This window comes from Achroia grisella, unplaced genomic scaffold (genome assembly GCF_030625045.1).
Source record: "Achroia grisella isolate CSIRO2021 unplaced genomic scaffold, CSIRO_AGI_Agris_v1 utg1086, whole genome shotgun sequence".
NCBI lineage: Eukaryota > Metazoa > Arthropoda > Insecta > Lepidoptera > Pyralidae > Achroia > Achroia grisella.
Genome location: NW_026712572.1, coordinates 2,542,152 through 2,562,927, shown reverse-complemented (window position 1 = coordinate 2,562,927; position 20,776 = coordinate 2,542,152). Strand labels below are relative to the sequence as shown.

Here is a 20,776-nt window from a genome sequence, read left to right as displayed (position 1 = left end):
GCGTAATCTTCAGGTCTGCGTGTTCAGTATCAGTAAAACAGTAGCGAAGTTTAAAACTCATAAATTCATTATAGTGTACTACGGCAACGCCTGAAATTTTGTGCGTAGCAATATTCTGCGTGAAGTAATAATTTATAATTATTAAGGCGTTTAATAATGAAATGAAATTAATTATTACTTACTGTGATTATTATTAATTAATTATGAATTATTGCGATTAGAATATATTAAATTCAAATTATTATGTGTATTTATGGATAAAAAAATTCCTAAATTTACAGTGTAGCATTATGTTTCGTCATACACTCATACACACTGTGGTCGGTTAACCGTCATGTTTGGCCCTCATGTATTCCAGCGAGTAAGTACTCCAGTCGGCACTCGCCAGTCAGTAGGCAATAGCGGCCAATACTAAACGTGCTCTGCGTCACGGCGTCGTACATGCAGTATGGCTGCCGGTTTCGTCGGCTCCACAAAAAGTTTTCCATTCTCATTCGATGTGGATGTGGATGAGGATGAACAGGGTCGCAGGACCCCACACCTCAGCAAACGCATAGGTAAGTGCAATACCATAATCATACCAAAACAAAACATAGATACATAAAACATACCTACATTATTTACGTTTTATATGCGTGTAAATTCTAATAAGTATTTACAGTTGCGGTTTTCCTAATTAATATTAATATATTATTTTCATGGATGCTCAATTAATAAATAAACGTATTATTCTATGTATTTAAGTACTAAGATAATATATACATTACTGGTAATATATATTTTTTTCTACCTACTGAAAATCGTCTGTAATTTTGATACAATTTATTACATTATCCCACAAATTAATAATAATAAAGTCAATATAAATCGTCTATAAGCAAAGAGTTTTAAATAAAACAGCGTCATTTAATACTTCCTTAATTTCGTGAATAATATCTAATTAAACTATACATAATAAATAAATATTTATTCCCTTTGTTCGTTCTTTTAAATTCCTTTAAATCCGGTTTAGCACAAAAGATGTATTCGGAATAACACGGTAAAGTAGTCAGCTGTTTTTATGTCTATTCAGCTATATGGGGTCCCTCTCCCGTCTGTTGCGGATAAACCGACCAAGTACATTTATCTCCCGACTTGTTACTAAGTGCTTGGATAAAGAGCACATCTGCAAATGGTTGTATAATAAGTGGATCGATAAACTGGCGCGTTGGCTGAAAGTGGTCGCGGAGTCCGCATATGTTAATGTACTACTGAATTACATGTTTATACACTTTACTGATTTATGCTTTTTATTTGCGATTTCGTTTGACCGGGAGGGACATTTTAAATTTGGAACAATAATTTCTTTCTCAACTACAGATAATCTATATATATATACCTGTATAAAAATGAATTACTGTTCGTTAGTCTCGCTAAAACTTGAGAAGGCTGAACCGATTTGACTAATTTTATTATTGAAATATTCGTGGAAATCCAGGGAAGGTTTAAACGGTGATAAAATATGAAGAAATTATATGGAGAATAATAAAAACAATAATTTTATTTTCCCATACATTGTCAATCAGGGCGCGTTTAGAAACTTATTGCGTAATTAAACTTCAAAATTTCTTTAATTCTGAAGCGGAATGGACTTCCCGGGGTCAGCTAGTAAAAATATAAATTAGGTCCTGTTATTTTATAATGTCAATATCTTGACACAGTTTTTTTTATAAAACAATTAATTAAACATATTATGTTATCTGTGATTAAACTGATATTCATATTAATGATGTCATAATCATTTGCTCTTCCTTATCCCATTTATTTAGTCGGCGTAATATTTTTCTCTTCCATTCATGCCTGTTCGCAGTCATCTCGTTATGCCCCTTTCTTGCCATATTATCTTTCACACAGTTTTTATTTCTTTTAAAGAAAGTATTACATGTGAATGTAGATAGTTAAAAGGGCCGAGTAGCCGTTTTTTTCATATGCATATGAATATAAATACGGTACATACATCAAAATAACATTTTTTACAATTTTTGTCTGTCTGTCTGTTCCGGCTAATCTCTGAAATGGCTGGACAGATTTTGACGGGACTTTTATTGGCAGGTAGCTGATGTAATAAGGAATAACTTAGGCTACTTTTATTTTAGAAAAATAAAGTTAGGTATATTCCACGACGTAGTCGCGGGTACAGCACACAATCATTAAAATCGAGATGTAATTACTAAAGTTGGGGTGTCTAATAATTACTGCATTTGTCGGGCGAGGTCATGCACATGCCTCGAGGTCAAACTCAGTCACAGGAAGCGCAGAGTGCCGAATCTACTGCTGTGAGGTCAAGGCGAATAGCGTAAAAGCGAGACCTCTTTAACTCTTATGCACTCATACTATTTGGTTCCTAGTTTGTATTCACACAATTATTAAACACGGAATGTCGGGAAACATTTGTTAAAAGAGCAACCAGGCGAGTCCATTGTACCTAATTTCGAATGCAGAGTCAGCAGAATTAGGTATTGCAAAGCACATATTGCAAAGCCTTTCGAAAAAGGCTTTGCAATATGTTTCCATATTTGAAAAAAGTATCTACTTTTGTTTTAGAAAACCACAGATAACATAAATCTAGTAGATTTATGTTATCTGTGGTGTAGTGTGTAATCCAAGTTTCTTTTTCTTCTTTAATGGCTCGGCACGTTGCCGCGTTGGTGCATTTGCCAATATCAAAGTGGCGGGGGGAAGGGGATTGTTAGTAATGTGGACTAATGATTGCTAGCAATGTACCATGTCAGTTTGACCTCCACGCAGAAACCATCGTGATAAATTCCCGGTGAATTTATCACGATGGGCTAACTGACCTGACTTCATGTTCATCTTATCATCCTCCACTGGTGCCCCGCCAGCGTAAACCGTTAGCGCAGGTGGGTGCATCATTCCATTATCATACACATAATAAAAAACTACATACATAATATACATAGAAAACACCCAGACCTATACATACAATCATACTCATGAATACAAATGTTTGTACCGTGCGCAGAATCCAACTTGCGACCATCTTATGACGGTGTGATAAACCGCTAGATCATCGAGGCCGTTATAGATTTTTTTTGTAATGTGTATTGACTGATTTTAAAAATTCTTTCCCTACAAAGAAGTAGAAGTTTATTCTATTCTTTATATATTATTGTAAGAATATTTATTGAATGAATTAAATAATCTTATTACTATTACAACGGATCGGTGGACTGTATGGGTGTCTAAATGATGAAAACACGTAGTTTGGAATAATAATATATTAATATGTGCAATTGCGAACTATACGAAAGAAAATGAAAAAAAAAAAATATATACGAATATGTATCAAAAAACATGACGTATAAAAAGAACTGTTCTAAAAATATAGATTTAAAAATAATAAAAGTATCAAAAGAGGTTGCGGCGGCCGGTCGCCAACAACTATACTAGCTCTAGTTACTCTTTATTACATTAGCTACCTACCAAAAAAAGTCTCGCCAAAATCGGTACAGCCAATTCAGAGATTAGCCGGAACGTGGAGGTCAACCTGATATGGTACATTGCTAGTAATGGGGTCATGAGTCCACATTACTAACAATCCCATTCCCCGCTTATGTAGTAGTAGCTGAGCCCGCAAACGTTGTTTTACCATATGAATTGAAATCGCTAAAAAATAATTAAAAATAGGGGTTGATAATAGAAGCATGAGGGGGGAAAGGGGATTGTTAGTAATGTGAACTGATTGTATATTCGTGAACTGATAATCATATTGCTTGCAATGTACCATGTCAGGTTGACCTCCACGCGGTTCCTCTCGAAACCATCGTGACAAATTCTTATTGAATTTGTTTGACTAACTGATCTGACCTCATGCTCATCTTATCATCCTCCATTGGTGCCCCGCTAGCGTAAACCGTTAGTGCAGGTGGATGCACAATTCCACTAACATCCATAAAAAATAGAAGAGGGAACATTTAGCGCACTGCTGCGTTGTAATATGCCTTTCATTCTATATGCCACATTACGAAAATAAAAGAAAAAATTGCCCAAGAAATAAAAAAAAAACGTTTCCTAATCACGGACGCTGATAGCCAGTATTTATATAAACTCATTGTTGGCGCGCAAGCGACGACAGTGGACGGCTGCGGGGTCTGCGGGCGCCGCGGGGCATCCGAGCCGGCAGCGAGCCCGATCTGCTGCCGGATCCGGCTCGAAGGACCTTTGATTAGGCCCGGTTAGGGTGGTGAAATGATATCACGTTGTGGACTGTATGATTATGTATTTTAGAATATATATTACAAGTGTTAAGAGAAGTGCGTGCGGTACCCGATGCACGGAATGGCCGAGTGAGGTGTCGCGGCAGATCGGGCTCGCTGCCGGCTCGGATGCCCCGCGGCGCCCGCAGATCCGCAGCCATCCACTGTCGTCGCTTGCGCGCCAACACTCATTAGTTGCTGTTACTGTAATCTAGTTCTTTTCCTAACACTTTGTAATCTCGATTTGATCGGATTCTAATTGTAACTTATAATATATAATGTAATTTCTAATTGTTATATATATACATATCTATATATAAATAGATAGGGCGGTAAATCATAAAATGTTAATAAATTAAAATTTTAATTAATTTTAATGGAGATAGATAAAATCAACAAAGACACGGACCTTTGTCTGTGGAAATAAAAAAAAAAACTCGACTTGGGTTGCCTTGTAGTGATGGCGAATTTAAAAAACAAATATTCTGTTTTTGTGCTTTAGTAGCACCCCACCTTATATTTTCCTATTGTTATTTAGTATATAAGATCATTATTTCTATGTACATATTGTCAGATTATTATCATCTGTAATATACATCGTCTCGACCAACAACAACGTATCATTCACCCGCAACAGTGGTGACCCCGACGTGATATGACGTATTATTCTGATGTATAATCTATGTTATTGTAAAGTTTCATTAAAATCCGTTCAGTAGTTTTTGCGTGAAAGAGTAACAAACATCCAATCATACTCACGAACTTTCGCGTTTATATTGTTAATGAGATACATCAGAATAACATAGGCTTATGCAGGCAAAACCGCGGGCACAACTAATCTTTACCTCCTTACTAATATCACCTAATATTATAAAGGCGAAAGTAACTCTGTCTGTCTCGCTTTCACATCAAAACTACTGAACCGATTTAAATGAAATTTAGTACATAGATAGTCTAGACCCTGAAAAAGGACATAGGCTACTTTTTAATGGAAAAAAGGGTTGTAAGGCGAGTAAAGGGGGGATGAAAGGTTGTATGGAAGAATCGTCAGTTTTGAAGCTAGCGAGGCTGTTGATTAAATGGTAATAAATATGACATTCAAAGTTTGTAAAAATGTTACCATTAAGAGGGTAAAAAATTTAGCCTAAAAAGGGTTGAAGTTTGTAGAAATTATGTAGTAAATTTTTTGGAAAATCGTTCATTTTATTTGCCTTTTTTGGGTTAGATTATTGAATATTTTTTCTTTGTTTGATCGAGGTCACTATAACACGCGGAATTCGCGGGCACAGCTACTACATAAATAAAATCTTTGTTCGCTGAAGATCTGATGCTACGTTTACATTCAGCCGCTTCCCCTGCCACTCGCGCTGCCGGAAATTTTGCCGGGCGACAACTGAGCGAGAGGGCTGAATGTAAAAACACGCTGTTACTCGCGCTGCCAGTCCTTTGACTCACGCACAAAAAACCGACAATCGATGGAGCGCCGGGCAGCGCGAGTGGCAGCGCCAATGACATGGGAAGTGTTTCCACTCTCGCGCTGCTCACTTCCCTGCCCATTCGGGTTGAATGTAAATTGGGCATGAGAAGTCACGTGCGCGTTGACTCCCACTGCTGTAACTAACGGCTCCTAATCGCATTATATGACTATATATACATAATCATACTGATATCCATGTCATTCATATAGTCATTCGCTTATATCTTTGCCGACTACAAGTTGTCGAACCGTTGATAAGATAATCAGCCCGTGCCAACGCATTTAACCGTCATAAATCTATAAATACATCACCTACACGAGTTTCCATGGAAGGTTACTGGCCATACTACTTCATCTATACATCTATAGTTCTATACATATAAATAAAATTGAAGTGTCTGTTTGTAATATTGAAATAACCGTTTTTTTTACATGCATATGAACATAAATACGGTACATATACCAAAATATCAATTTTTAAATTTATTTGTTCCGGGTAATCTCTGAAATGGCTGGACCGATTTTGACGGGACTTTTTTTGGCAGGTAGCTGATGTAGTAAGGAGTAACTTAGGCTACTTTTATTTTAGAAAATTAAAGGTAAATACCACGCGGACGAAGTTGCGGTCCAGAAATAGAAATAATCTTTATTCAAATAAACTCATTACAAGCACTTTTGAATAGTCATATTTTGATTCTACCACTCATTCGGAATGCAGATTCATCACAAGAAGAATGAGCAAGAAACTTGTGTGTTGCTCTTTTTGGTATGGTATGTCAAACCTGCCGTTCAGGTATGATTTCGAGATGAGAAGGACTGACAAGAAACTCAGCTCCTATTCTTTTCAAATATGGTTGTACATGTTCACAATAATACAGATTAATTTTTAAATTCAAATTTGGGAGAATAGAGTATTGGGAAGTTTCAGAAATGATATGTCGATGCAGCAGTGCTTTTAATTTATTCCTTTTTCAAATTACACTCCACATAAATTGCGTCGCTGTACATTCACGTGTGGTCAGAGAACAGAGAGAGAGCAGCCCACTCCTTCCTTGTTCCCGGCGTCTTTATCTCTATTACTATTGGTGCTGGCATAATCGTGACGCCATGCCACCAACATCACGGGACTCACTATGGTTTTAAATGAATGAAATGTAAGTAACAAATTAGTCAACCGAGTGTTCTTTATGTATTGAAACTAACAAGAGTGACCACCAGCATATGCTATTGCAATTTTGTCAAAAGCAAATTGATTATTTGATCAGTGTTTGTCAACCGAACAGACCAGTCCCCACAAGCAGCACACGTTAACTATATGACGGATTCCATCTAAAAAAAAAGCAACGAAGTAGCGAGTATAATGAACTAGTTGTGAATTGCGACATCAAAACACCATACCGCCAGATCGTCACACTGAACGCTCGACATACCTTTTAACACGACAAATGTTCCGCGTTTCCCCAAATATTTACCTGTCACTTGGCAACCCGGCAGTAATTTAAGATAATCCGTGAACTAACAATGTTAAATAGAACATCGTGACGTGTACAAAGCACGAGGCCGGCTCGCCGTGCCAGGCGCGCCAACCCGCTCCTCAGTTCACTCCCAGCGCCGTTACAATAACAAAGTACACTGAAATCAGTGCCGCGAAGTGATATCAGTCTGTAGTGTAAAAGGTACATCGAGCCTTTTAATCCGAGTTCCCTTGGAAAATTCCATGTTTATTTGCAAACAGGTGCAATTGCGTTGGTCGTGATTAATTCGAGTCAATGTTGCAACTGCGGAGTTCCTGAGTTTATCAACGTATACAACATATACATTCGGTATAAATTCTATACTAGCAGACTTAGTCTGCATCACACTTATTTGACATTTATCAATATATTACACCCAAATTTTAATATTTTGTTTTAAATTATTACCTAGTCGGTATAAATTCAATATAGCTGTGCGGGTACAGCTTCGCCCACAGCAGTCATCGTCCGCGTGGAATTTTACTTTATTTTTCTAAAATAAAAGTAGTCTAAGTTACTCATTATTACATCAGCTACCTGCCAATAAAAGTCCCGTCATAATCGGTCCAGCTATTCCAGAGATTAGCCGGAACAAACAGACAGACAGATAGACAAAAAATGAAAAAAATGTTATTTTGTTGTATGTACCGTATTTATATCCATATGCATGTAGTAAAAAACGGTTATTTCAATATTACAAACAGACACACCAATTTTATGTATATGTATACATGTATAGAGTAGCCGACTTTATCTGCATTACACTTACTTCCCATATAGCGTTATATTTCCAATTTATATACTATCTTTTTAAATTACAGCCTAGTCCGTATATCATCAATACTAGCCGATTTCGTCTTCATCGCACTTACTTGACATTTATCATAACATTTCACGCAATTTCCATTCTATCTTTTTTAATGATAGCCTATATGTTATCCTAATGTATAAGTTATATTATTGTAAAGTTTCATTAAAATCCTTTCAGTAGTTTTTGCGTGAACGAGTAATAAACATACATCCATCTAGCCATACTCACAAACTTTCGTGTTTATAATTAATAATTAATTAGTATGATGTTTGGACATGTTTATGACACACGGATGGCTGATGACAAGTCTGTTACTAATCTATTCAAGGAATTTGTTGTCGATTTAATTTTGTTTCTGTAGTTCGTGTGGTTATGCAATGAATTCAATTCAATTCAAATTCAAATTCAATTCAAAAATCATTTATTCATGTAGGACATTTTAGCCGCTTATGAACATCAAGTTTTTACATTATAATTTTTTTTCCCTACCGTCCAGTTCGGTATATAGATCCAATTGAGAAGAACTGGTAAGAAACTCAATTGAATTACTTTTTTTTTTAATCCAGTTTATTTACAATGCATAGGTATTTATATAGGTGTCTATGTCTAACAATAAATGAAAATTCCGAACATGAAAACTAATGAAGTTATCTAACTAACTAATGAGTTTATCTATTTAGGTAGTTTATGAGAGAAACCTAAATATTTTTAATATGACACGTTACGTTGGTTGGGTAAACGTGAGCAGGATTTTCAATATTAAATTACACTTATAATAAAATAATGTTTCTATTAATGAATGATATAGGAATGGTACAGCCGCCTGCTCTAACGGTTTACGCTGGCGCGGCACCAGTGGAGGATGATAAAATGAGCATGAAGTCATTAAAGCTCATCTTCGCAAATGGCAATTTACCACGGTGGTTTCCAGGGGGGACAGCGTGGAGGTCAACCTGACATGGTACATTGTTAGCAATGGGGTTATTAATATCATTCATAACAGTCCTCTTCCACCTAAGATGATAACAGTGCATTAGACTGCGTTGGTGCACCTGGCTACGTTAACGACTTACGCTGGCGGGCACCAGTGGAGAATGATAAGATACGCATGAGGTCGGGTCAGTTAGCCGCAAATTCACCAATAAAAAAGACTTTAAAATTAACAATAGTTGAATTACTTGTCAGTTCTTTTCAACTGTACGTTGAAATTGGCGGTAGAATTAAAGTATAAGAGGCTAAAATTACTTGTAATGAGTTTGGCTTTGTGCCGTATTGAGTATGTATATATTTACTTACATTTACAGTACTTATCATTTCAGCTATTTGACTAATGTTTAGTACTTATCTACAGATAGGCTTTTTTCCATTTATTAGGACTACAATAAAGTAATACAATATTATTATATATAAATAATGAGTGATAAGTATTTCTAAATGTATTACCAACATTATTAATCAATATTTACTGAAAAAATATATATACATGTAATATATTTTTTGTACAATAATTTATTTTATACAATCTATAAGTATCAATAATATAAGTTACTAGAAACTCGCCCCGGCTTCGCACGGGTGTACATGTATTATACATATAAACCTTCCTCTTGAATCACTCTATCTATTAAAAAAACCGCATCAAAATCCGTTGCATAGTTTTAAAGATATAAGCATATATAGGGACGGACAGACAGCGACAGTGACTTTGTTTTATACTATGTAATGAACAATTAGGCTATACATTTCACACGGATGAATTTCATTGATAAATTTCAAACCGCAGGCACAGCTATAATAATATAAATCAGCACTGTAACATTTAATTATCATCTAAATTTAGATATAAGGATATTATAAAACATATATATATATATATGAAAACATAAGGTTATCATCAAACATAAAGAAATCCGTATTTTTGGATATGTCCGCCATTGTGTGCACTAATTCTTTAAGTCAATTGAGTACTTTTATTTATAATTTTAATGTGCAACTAGCTATCCCGCGCAACTTCGTCTGCATCACACTTACTTAACTTAATTATAGCCTATGGTTATTATGATATATAAGCTATATTACCGTAAAGTTTCATCAAAATTCGTTCAGTAGTTTTTGCGTGAAACTGCAACAAACATCCATGCATACTCACAAACTTTTGCGTTTATAATATTAGTAAGATAAAGTATTACAAACAAAAAGACAAATAAACAGTTACATGGAAACGTCCATGTAGGTATGTGGAGTTATAATTCCATTCCATTGTGGAGTTATTCGCGGTAAATCACAAGTACATTCAACTGTCAAAGGCAATTCACAATGGATATCATGCTAGGTTCACGTGCATGCTGTAGCTGATATATTTTAGCTAGCTAGTGTCATTGAGTTGTGAATTTACTGACTTATACATTGACAGATAACAATTAAAATACAGAAGTGACGGCTGTATGGGCTTATACTCTTTGCCTTTCCTATAAGGATAAATAAAACTAAACAAAAATAATTATACAGAAATGATACCACAGACAACGGCTGTATGGGCTTAAGACTCTTTGCCTCTCCTATAAAAGATAAATAAACAATAAAAAAAGTTGTATGTGATAGATATAAATGTGAATTTCAGAGATAACTTTCAGCTTTTTTTTATTTTTAAATCTTAACACAATTAACACAGCGCTATTTTCCAAAGCTATACAGAGCTTGTGTTATGGATATTGGATAACTAGTGTAAATACATAAATACATTTTTCTTTAAATATACACATGATATACCTAGAGCCTAGACCGATACAATCATACTCATGAATACAAAGGTTTGTACTTTGTACAACAACTAACAATAACATAAAATAAATATTTCTTATATAAAACTTACCTGATGTGAAATAAAACAAAGAATTATGTTCATGTAGGCCTATTACAGACTCTCATAAATGTCAAAACTACCTTTGACTAGTTCGATCCAAGAACTGACAAGTAACACTGTCTTCGCTCTTTTCAATTTTTATTGTACATTTATTTGGCGGCTGGATGATATCGCTATTATTTCGTATTGTGTGCTCCTTTACACTTGTAGCAACAGCACTAGGAAGAGGGAGATCAAGAGATGAGACAGGTTGTGATTTTGTACATATTTATGTTTACAATAATATAATATACGGAAAGTATTTATTATAGTTCAGAATGACAGGCTTATTTTCTTTTAGCATCGAATTTTTTTCTAATTATATTTACGGCCCCAAAAATTGCATTTCAGCCAAACAATTACCTTCTATAAATGCAAATGAGCTATTAATGACTAGATACTGTTAGAGAATCCTTATGGTATAAAATCATAAAAAATGGATAGGCAACCATGTTGCCTTGTGATCTTAGTAAATTCGCGACAATTATATTATTAAAACTGAGGTTTAGGATGAATATCATATGACCATTAGCATATGCTATTAAACTATATTAAATAATAATATCTCTAGACAATTCACACAGCGCCATCTAGTCCCAAATTAATCAGAGTCTTTGTTTTTACTGGACAACTAATATGAATACACAGATAGATTTTTTATCATTATACTAACTACTCGCCCCGGCTTTGCATGGGTGAACATGTATTGTATATATAAACGTTCCTCTTGAATTACTCTATGTATTTAAAAACACCGCTTCAAAATCCGTTGCGTAGTTTTAAAGTAGTGGTTTTGTCATACCGACTAGACTAGTCTATGGCCTTGAATCTATTGGTTCAAGGTTCAAAATTAGTTCCATTGCTGATATTTACCGTTCGTGTTTTTCTCCCTGTCGATCGATTATATATTTTGATTCCCTTTTATTTAAATAAAAGTTGCTTAAGTTACTCCACATTATACATAAGCTATCTGCCAAAAAAAGTCCCGTCATAATTGGTCCGGCCATTTAGAATCCATTTAAAGTCCAATAATTGTTAAAAAAAATATTATGTTGTTTGTTCCGTATTTATATATATATGCATGTATTAAAAACGGTTATTTCAATATTACAAACAGACACTCCAATTTTATTTATACCTATGTTTAGATATATTAACGTTACGTGTCGTTAGAGACTTATCCAACGTACACTGGCACAATCTATTATCCTACGTATTGAAATGCATCACTACGAGTATATCACAGTGTATAAAAAACGGAAATATGTACGTTATGTCCCTCTTGAAAAGAAGTCTGACTAATACCACTAATACCGAGTATGTAACAGATTTAGAAGATTCGGGAATTGACTCATACAGAGATAATCGTGTTTGTTTTTGGTCGTTCAAATTCTTCCATTATAATAATAATAATCTCAGGACAATTCACACAGCGCCATCCCACTATATCATAGTCCCAAGTTAAGCTAGCTAAAGCTTGTGTTATGGGTACTAGATAACTGATACAAATACATAGATATTTTATTTTCGTAAATACATACATATTATACTTAGAAAACACCCAGACCGATACAAACAATCATACTCGTGAATACAAATGTTTGTGCCGTGCGAGGAATCGAACCCGCGACCATTGGATATAAAGCGGTGTGCTGGACCGCTATACCACCAAGGTCGTCTAAATTATAAACTTTCTTCTGTTCAGAGATATGGTTTTTTCCTATTGGACCATTGTTTATTACACACACAAATTACTTGAACGATAATAATAATTCACGCACGGCATTTTCAATTAATGTTAGACATAGTCCGATGATCTGGTCAAGATCGCTGGAAGGATTTGGATGCGAGCAGCGCAGGACCGATCGTCGTGGAGATCTTTGGGGGAGGCCTATGTCCAGCAGTGGACGTCTTCCGGGCTGCGATGATGATGATGATAGACACCTACATAAGTACACAAAGTATATAAACTGGCTATTAAAAAAACAGTTGGGTTTCTTGCCAGTTCTTCTCAATTGAATCTGTATACTGAACTGGACGGTAGGGAAATAATATTATTACCAAAAATATGACGTTCATAAGCGGCTAAAATGTCCTACATGAATATATTAATTTGTTTGTGTATGCATCAGTATAATATCCGATTTATTTATTAATTTGCTTTGAATAGGTTACATTGTTTTTAAAAATTAATTTAGCTGTTGCATATTCAGCTATATTTTGAGCCTGCAAATTTAAATTCATGTTAATATTAAATTTAACAAATGTTAACAACGAATGTCATAATCTAAATATATATAACCACAGATAATATAATATTACATAATATAACTCAAAGGTGACTGACGTAGTGATCTATCAACGCACAGCCCAAACCACTGGACGGATCGGGCTGAAATTTGGCATGCAGGTAGATGTTATTGCAGGTATGAAAGTTTGTATGAAAATTTGTCAATTTTAAACCGATCGGGCTGAGACTTTGCATGCATAAAGCTACTATGACGTAGGCATCCCCTAAGAAAAGATTTTGATAAATTCCAACGACGCGAGCGAAGACGCGGGCAAAAGCTAGTTATTTATATTGTTAAATATCCAAAATTAAGTAATAATATGTATTATCCGAATAGTATAAAAGAAAGACCACTATTGTTTAGTTTCTCAGCTTACTTCCACTTTTTTTATATTACGTTGCTATGATCATATCATCAGTATGACTGTTTATACAAAACACGCTTTGGGTGTTTTGTATATATATATATATCCATCAAGTATTTAAGTACTTATATCAGTTGTCTAGTACCCATGGCACAAGCTCTGCTGAACTTAGAACAAGATGCGGCTGTTTATTCGGATTACTCTAATGCTGCGGCCAGCATTAGAGTAATCTGAATAAACAGCTGGCCAGCTGCGGCCAGCTGTTTACAGCTTCACCGGACGTGTAAGAACTTACGAAGCGACTGATGGCCAATTCTCGCCTGACGGGTGCAACTTTAGTCTGAGAGCATTGTTAGGGATTCGAACCTCTGATCAGGCCGTTGTAATTTTGATCCCCGTTTGGATCGGACGGTATGGTGCTATAGGAATTGTAAAAACAGAAATTGTCAGTTGCCGATCAAAAATAATTCGTTTGATGCTGTTATTCTCAAACATTACTTGTATAATAGCAAAACATACAGTACACTAGCGACCAATACCGTCTTTACCATAAGGGCACACAGGGCCCGTGCCCAGGGCCCCCATTCTCAGGGGCCCCCGAAGGACTGACAATTTTTCTCACACATTATCCTCAAAAGATTATTGTCGGGCACACAACACTATTTTAACAAATGTTATTTACAAGGCATATACTACGCCATTATACCGATTACTTCGCTTATTCCTATGTTCTTATACCTAATGAGCTTTTTTTTTACTTTCCAAAAGGGCCCGAATTCCTAGTTTAGGACGGCGGTGCTAGCAGCCCCGGCCACGCGTCCTATCAAATAATATTGCGCCTATAAATTGAGATGTAAGCTATCCTATCTTTAAAGTTGTATCATATTACATACAATGTGCAAATCAAATTTGCAATCAGTTCAGTAGTTTAAGAGTCCATCGCGGACTAACAACTGAAATACCATCCTGATCATCTGGATGAATGGCGGTCTTCCACAGTACGGTTTTCTAGAAACTTTTTGCCTCGCACAACCACATTGTGGAATCACCTTCCAGCAATGGCATTTCCGAACCGATACGATATTGAAACCTTCAAGAAAAGAGCTTATTCCTTTTTAAAAGGCCGACAACGTACTTGCAATTCCCCTGGTGTTGCGGGTGCTCATGGGCGGCGGTAATCACTTACCATTAGGTGAGCCGCATGCTCGTTTGTCCCCAGTGTTATATAAAAAAAAAAACAACTTGACATGTAAATTTTATATATAACTAGCTATTCGCCTTAGCTTCGCACGGGTGTAGGTAACATATATATATATATAATCACTCCATCTATTAAAAAAAAAACCCTTCAAAATCCTTTGCGTAGTTTTAAGATTTAAGCATACAAAGTGACTTTGTTTATCTTTGTTATTATTTACTTAAGCGCCTTTGTTTTGTACTATGTAATGAAAATTATAAATATTATAGAATAACAATATTCTATGAAATTGTTACAAACAAGACTTGTCAGCGGCCATCTTATATAATTCCACATTTAAATGGCGTCCGCCAAGCGTCATTGGTGTTTATCTATATCTTCTGTAATATTATCTTATCTGTGATCTCTAGACATTTTTCTAGTTAGCAACATCGTTATAAAATCTTGCCCCTGACCTACCCATCTACCACTAATATTATCCGATGTTATTTCATTACGAGCTGAACCAACTGTCGTCCTGTCTTTACCATGAATATTTAATTAATAAATAACAGCACCGGCCAAATTTTTTTTACCATGAGAATCTTCTGACATACGCAAAAATATTGCTGCCGTTTTTCATGCGTGATGCTGTGACGACAATTAAGATATATCTTACATATCGTGACTAAAGGAAAAAGGGATTCATTTTTATATAGGTATATTATGTTCTTTTAGTTATGTTGAAATACGCAGATATATCTTATATATAAAATTCTCGTGTCACAGTTTTCGTTCCCATACTCCTCCGAAACGGCTTGACCGATTCTCATGAAATTTTGTCAGCGTATTGAGTAGGTCTGAAAAGCGGCCAACATCTATTTTTCATCCCCTTAATTGTTAGGGGTAGTCCACCCCTATATTTTTTTTTTATTTTAAGGCAAAACAACGGTTGCCGGGACAGCTAGTTATTATATAATTTCATATAGTAGTCCAGTACGCTGGGTGCGGTATTACGCGTATAAGTCGGCGGTTCGTCCGCGAGAAATGTAACTTTTTTTAAATTAATAAAATAAAATTTCTTAAATAAAAGTAGCCTAAATTACTCCTTATAATATTAGCTATCTTCGAATGAAAGTTCCGTCAAAATCGGTCCAGTCGTTTCAGAGATTAGTAAGTCAAACAGACACATAAATATTTTTTTTTATGTGTAAGTACATACTTTCACATGCATTTAGTGAAAAGATGTTAATTTGATATTACAGTCAGATGCTTCAATCTTATTTCTATAGATACGATCTTACTTAATGTTCTAAACGCAAGTTTGTGGGTATGGATGGATGGATATAAGTTTGTTGCTCTTCCAAGCAAAAACTAGAAAACGAATTTTTATGAAAGTTTACAACAAGTAAGTAAGTAGTAAAACAGTAATATAACGTCCAACAGAATAACACCACAGGCATAATCTATACATATAAATAAAATTGAAGTGTCTGTTTGTAATACTGAAATAACCGTTTCTTACTACATGCACAGGAATATAAATACAGTACATACACCAAAATAACATTTTTTTAAAATTTTGTCTGTCTGTCTGTTTGTTCCGGTTAATCTCTGAAATGGCTGGACCGATTTTGACGGGACTTTTATTGGCAGGTAGCTGATGTAATAAGGAGTAACTTAGGCTACTTTTATTTTAGAGAAATCTTTTATATTATAAAAATAAAGTTAAATTCCACGCGGACGAAGTCGCGGAACAGCTAGTTTTAAAATATATTATGTAAATTGGGCGAAATACAATAATCAATCTCAAGTAATGTGTGAGTTGAATGGATCAGTTAGATAGTACCTAATAACCTTATATATAGGTATTTTCTGAATATACAGCGAGTTACTTGCACTAAATGTTGGCTAGTCACAGTGTTGATTATAAAATGTATTTCGAGCACAAAGAAGTTTCAATGACTCGCAGTTGTTGAAATTCAGCGCTGGGTCTTTGACACCGGTCCGCGCATGCGTGCGGTCCGGAGTGGTGTGGCGTAGTTTGTTGTCTGGCGTGATGCCGCCGGCGCCTGTCGCAGAAATAGCACTAATTCAGGGTTGCCATCATTAAAAACATTTGACCTCGTACGTAGAACTCTAAAATGCGATAAAATCTCGCATGTCATTGCAAAGTTGTATCCGTCAGGCGGGAGTTCGCCTTCAGCCGCTCCATAAGTTTGAGTTCCAGCTGCACTCGGTCCTTATCGTCCGGTGAAGCTGTAAAGGCTGCGGCCAACAGCATTAGAGTTGTATAAGTTTGTTATTTTATATAGAAGCTTTAGTACTCGAGCTACATACTAGATGGCGCTGTGTTAAAAGTAGACGTCGATATGGTTTCAGCCTTAGAGTAAACCAACATCGCTGGTTGTTTTAGTTATTCACACCAGATGATATTGTACTAAAGTCGTATCCGTCGGGCGAGAGTTGGCCTTCAGCTGCTATATAAGTCCTTCCTTTGGTTTGGAGTGCTATCTGAACTCTCCCTCTATCGTCTGATGAAGCTGTAAAGGCCAGTTGCGACCAACAGCATTAGAGTAGTCCGAAAAAAATGTCATCGTATTTTTTGACGCCCTCGTTGGTTTAGCGGTTTAGCACAGCGCCTTACTTTCGATGGTCGCGAGTTTGATTCCTCGAACGCTGGAACATTCGCGTGTATGATTCTTTGTTTAGGTCCGGGTGTTTTCTACGTAAAACAAAATATCTTTTTACATATTTGTAACAGTTGTCTAGTACTCATAACATAAGCTTTATTTATTGTGGGACTAGATGGTGATGAATTTTCTTGAGGTATTACTATTGTATATTACGAGGTAACTTACTATGAGGTATATTATTCTTTGATTAATTTACGTAGGTAAATCTCTTACACATATGAGTTTTTGACCATCAGTATTAGGACAATATGACCTCGTACGGGTGGTCAAAAACTCATATTTGTACAAGAAGACACGTACGGGTCCAAACTCATATTTGTATGAGAATACTCGCACGGTTGGCATCCCTGCAATACTTGCTACCTCATCGCTACGTAGAATATACCAAGGTTATATGAGTGACAATATTGTTGAGTTCATACGCAGCTAAGAGAACATTTTGGGACATAGTCACCTTTTTTTTTTTATCGTGTGGAAAAATCTTCCCGCCGGAGGGATGGCGAGGTGGTGTGTGGGACTCGAATATAAAAAAACACGGTATAAATGAGTGACAATATTGTTGAGTTCATACGCAGCTAAGAAGAGAACATTTAGGGACATAGTCACCTAGATACTCCAAAATAATAGTGGTACTATTTACTCCTTGATCAAGGCCAGTAAGATAAACTAAATATTGTCTACTGAGCATATGATGAAATATTGTTTTAAATCTTTACATAGTATAAAATGAAGTCGCCTCCGCGCCTTCGCGCATTCTGTGCGCTTAGACTTTTTTGTTTTTAATTTATTTACACAGAAATGTATACGAAATAATATATAAACATCAACCGCAAAACTGCTCAGCAGTTTGTATGCAGCAAAAGCGCTTAATTTAACACTTATTAAACTTTAACTACGCAACGGAGTTTAATGCAGTTTTTAGAGTGATTCAAGAGGAAGGTTTATGTGTATGGTGCGAAGCTAGTTATATCTTAAACAAAAAAATATTGTCTTAAATTGGGGCACCGGTCAAAAATTCATAATTTTGATTGACTCTTTGATGAAGAAATTAATAGTTAATTAACATATATTATGATATGTCTGTTAATACAGACTGTGCTAATGAAGTTTTTTTTTATTCCCTTTTATTTGTTTCACCGTTTTTTTTTTTTTTAATGTATATATTTTGATTTATTTTAAATCTTAGTTATATCTTTAACAAAAAATATATATTATATTATACATACTTTCATAATTACACATAAAATATTATATTAAAATATATAATAGAAATTAATACTTAAATATAAAATATATTCATAAAAAGTGTGTATATATACAGACTGTGTATTGTTAATCGGAAGTAAAATATAAATATATGTTGTAGGTTCGTTTCTCATTTATTTTTCTATAGCATCAATCATTGTAATATGTGTTAGGTATAGAAATATAAATAAAAATAATCTTTATTCAAATAAACTTACATTGAAGCACTTTAGAAAAGTCATCACTCATTTTTTTTAATCTACCGCTCATTTGGTAAGCTGTGTACAAGAAGTACGAGCAAGAAACTTAAGCGTTGCTCTTTTGAATAATTTAGTTATAACTTTACCTTTTTAAGTTGAAACGTGCGAATACAACCTACCAAATAGCACTAATTCATTAGAGTCAAAATATTAATTACACAACCAACTGGTTGGGTAACTAAATAGATTTACTCCTATTACAGTCGTAGTGATTTGAGCAGACCAGTCGGTAATGGCACACTCGGCCAGTTTTTATATTTTATACTAGCTGTACCTGAACTTCATCTGCGTGGGGAATTTAATTTTATTTTTCTAAAATATAAGTAGTCTAAGTTACACCTTATTACATAAGCTACCTGCCAAAAAAAAGTACCGTCAAAATTGGTCCAGCCATTTCAGAGATCAGCCGGAACAAACAGACAGACAGACAGACAGACAGACAAAAATGGTAAAAAATGTTATTTTGGTGTACGTACTATTTATATTCATATGCATGTAGTTAAAAACGGTTATTTTAATATTACAAACAGACACTCCAATTTTATTTATATGTATAGATGTATAGATAATATGTTTCCATTTGCGTCTAGTCACATGATGTTTCCAGGCAGTTGCTCGGTTTGTCTGACTATGCGCTGTAATTTATTGATTTAGGACTCAGTAGGTTCATTACATTGAGTTCATTGTACATTGACTCATCGATTTTAAGGAATTTTATTAGGGACTATATACATAGCTGTGCCCGTGACTTCGTACACATCGACGTCACCGTCGAAGCCCGGGTGGAATGTATGTGGGAAACCTCAGGTCGGGTATAGGCTCTTGCAGGTACATCGTATGGTTTTTAGTGGGTAATAATCCTACACAACATCCCGCCATCCCTTCCGGCGGGTTGATGGTATTTGGAACATTTGCCACACGTTAAAAAAAATCATGTGCGGCTACCTAGTGATGTGCTAACTCGTAATAAACTCGGTGTAACTCGTGTTGAAATTCAGGCTTCGAGTTCAGTCGAGTCGACTCGAGTTACCTGGAATAAACGTTTTTTTTTCATACGGGTCGAGTAGAAACGACTCTTCAAAGCCGCGGATGGACTTATGGAGCGCAATTCTTGTCCCTGACGGGTCTAGGTAGCGAACTTTGAAAAAGGGCGAGCACAATAGATCTATGTAGGTCGCAGTGCTACAGGTGCTACAAACATCTGAAAATAGCCCAAACAACCCAATAAAAAAAAATGGAGCGCATGGTTGTTGGATGGAGGTGGCAGAATTCAACTCGAGTTAACTCGAATTCAGCGCAATTCGAGTTAACTCGAGTTAGTCACTCGAGTTGATACATCTCTACACCCGTACGAGTACATAGCTGCTAGCAAATAAATATTTTCACATTATTATTTTTGCATACGCATTTTATAAATAAATATTAGTTTATTTGTACAATTCGTTTTAGTATAAACAGCATCGATATGACTTTGATATAAATAGAGTTTATTCACTGTTGATGATTCATTAATACTGCGAATAACATAAATAGATTTGTTTATTTGAAACTCTTTGGAATGATAAATAGCTGACGAACCATCTGACGGAAAGTGGTAAACGTTGTCTATTTCCCTCCTTTTCCTGACGACCCATCTGACGGAAAATCATCCTAGGTCTTGCCATCATTTACCATCAGATGAGGAAAGACCAAGCGCAATCCCATTATTAATAAAAAAAAGAAAAAAAGGTAGCGAATATTGTCCATATACTTCATATCCGTCAGGTCTTCAGCCGTACCATAA

The 20,776-nt window shown here is 35.4% G+C and overlaps 1 protein-coding gene across 1 annotated transcript in view; it reads left to right on the top strand.

Moving 5' to 3' along the window:
- Nucleotides 1–388: 388 nt before the first annotated feature.
- The window catches only part of LOC131842763 (AMP deaminase 2), a 64,929-nt gene continuing 44,541 nt past the window's right edge, over nucleotides 389–20,776 (top strand). The window contains exon 1 of the mRNA XM_059191334.1: nucleotides 389–557. Within this exon, the coding sequence (XP_059047317.1) occupies nucleotides 449–557 (109 nt within the window). The 5' untranslated portion in view covers nucleotides 389–448. The remainder of the gene's footprint in view (nucleotides 558–20,776) is intronic.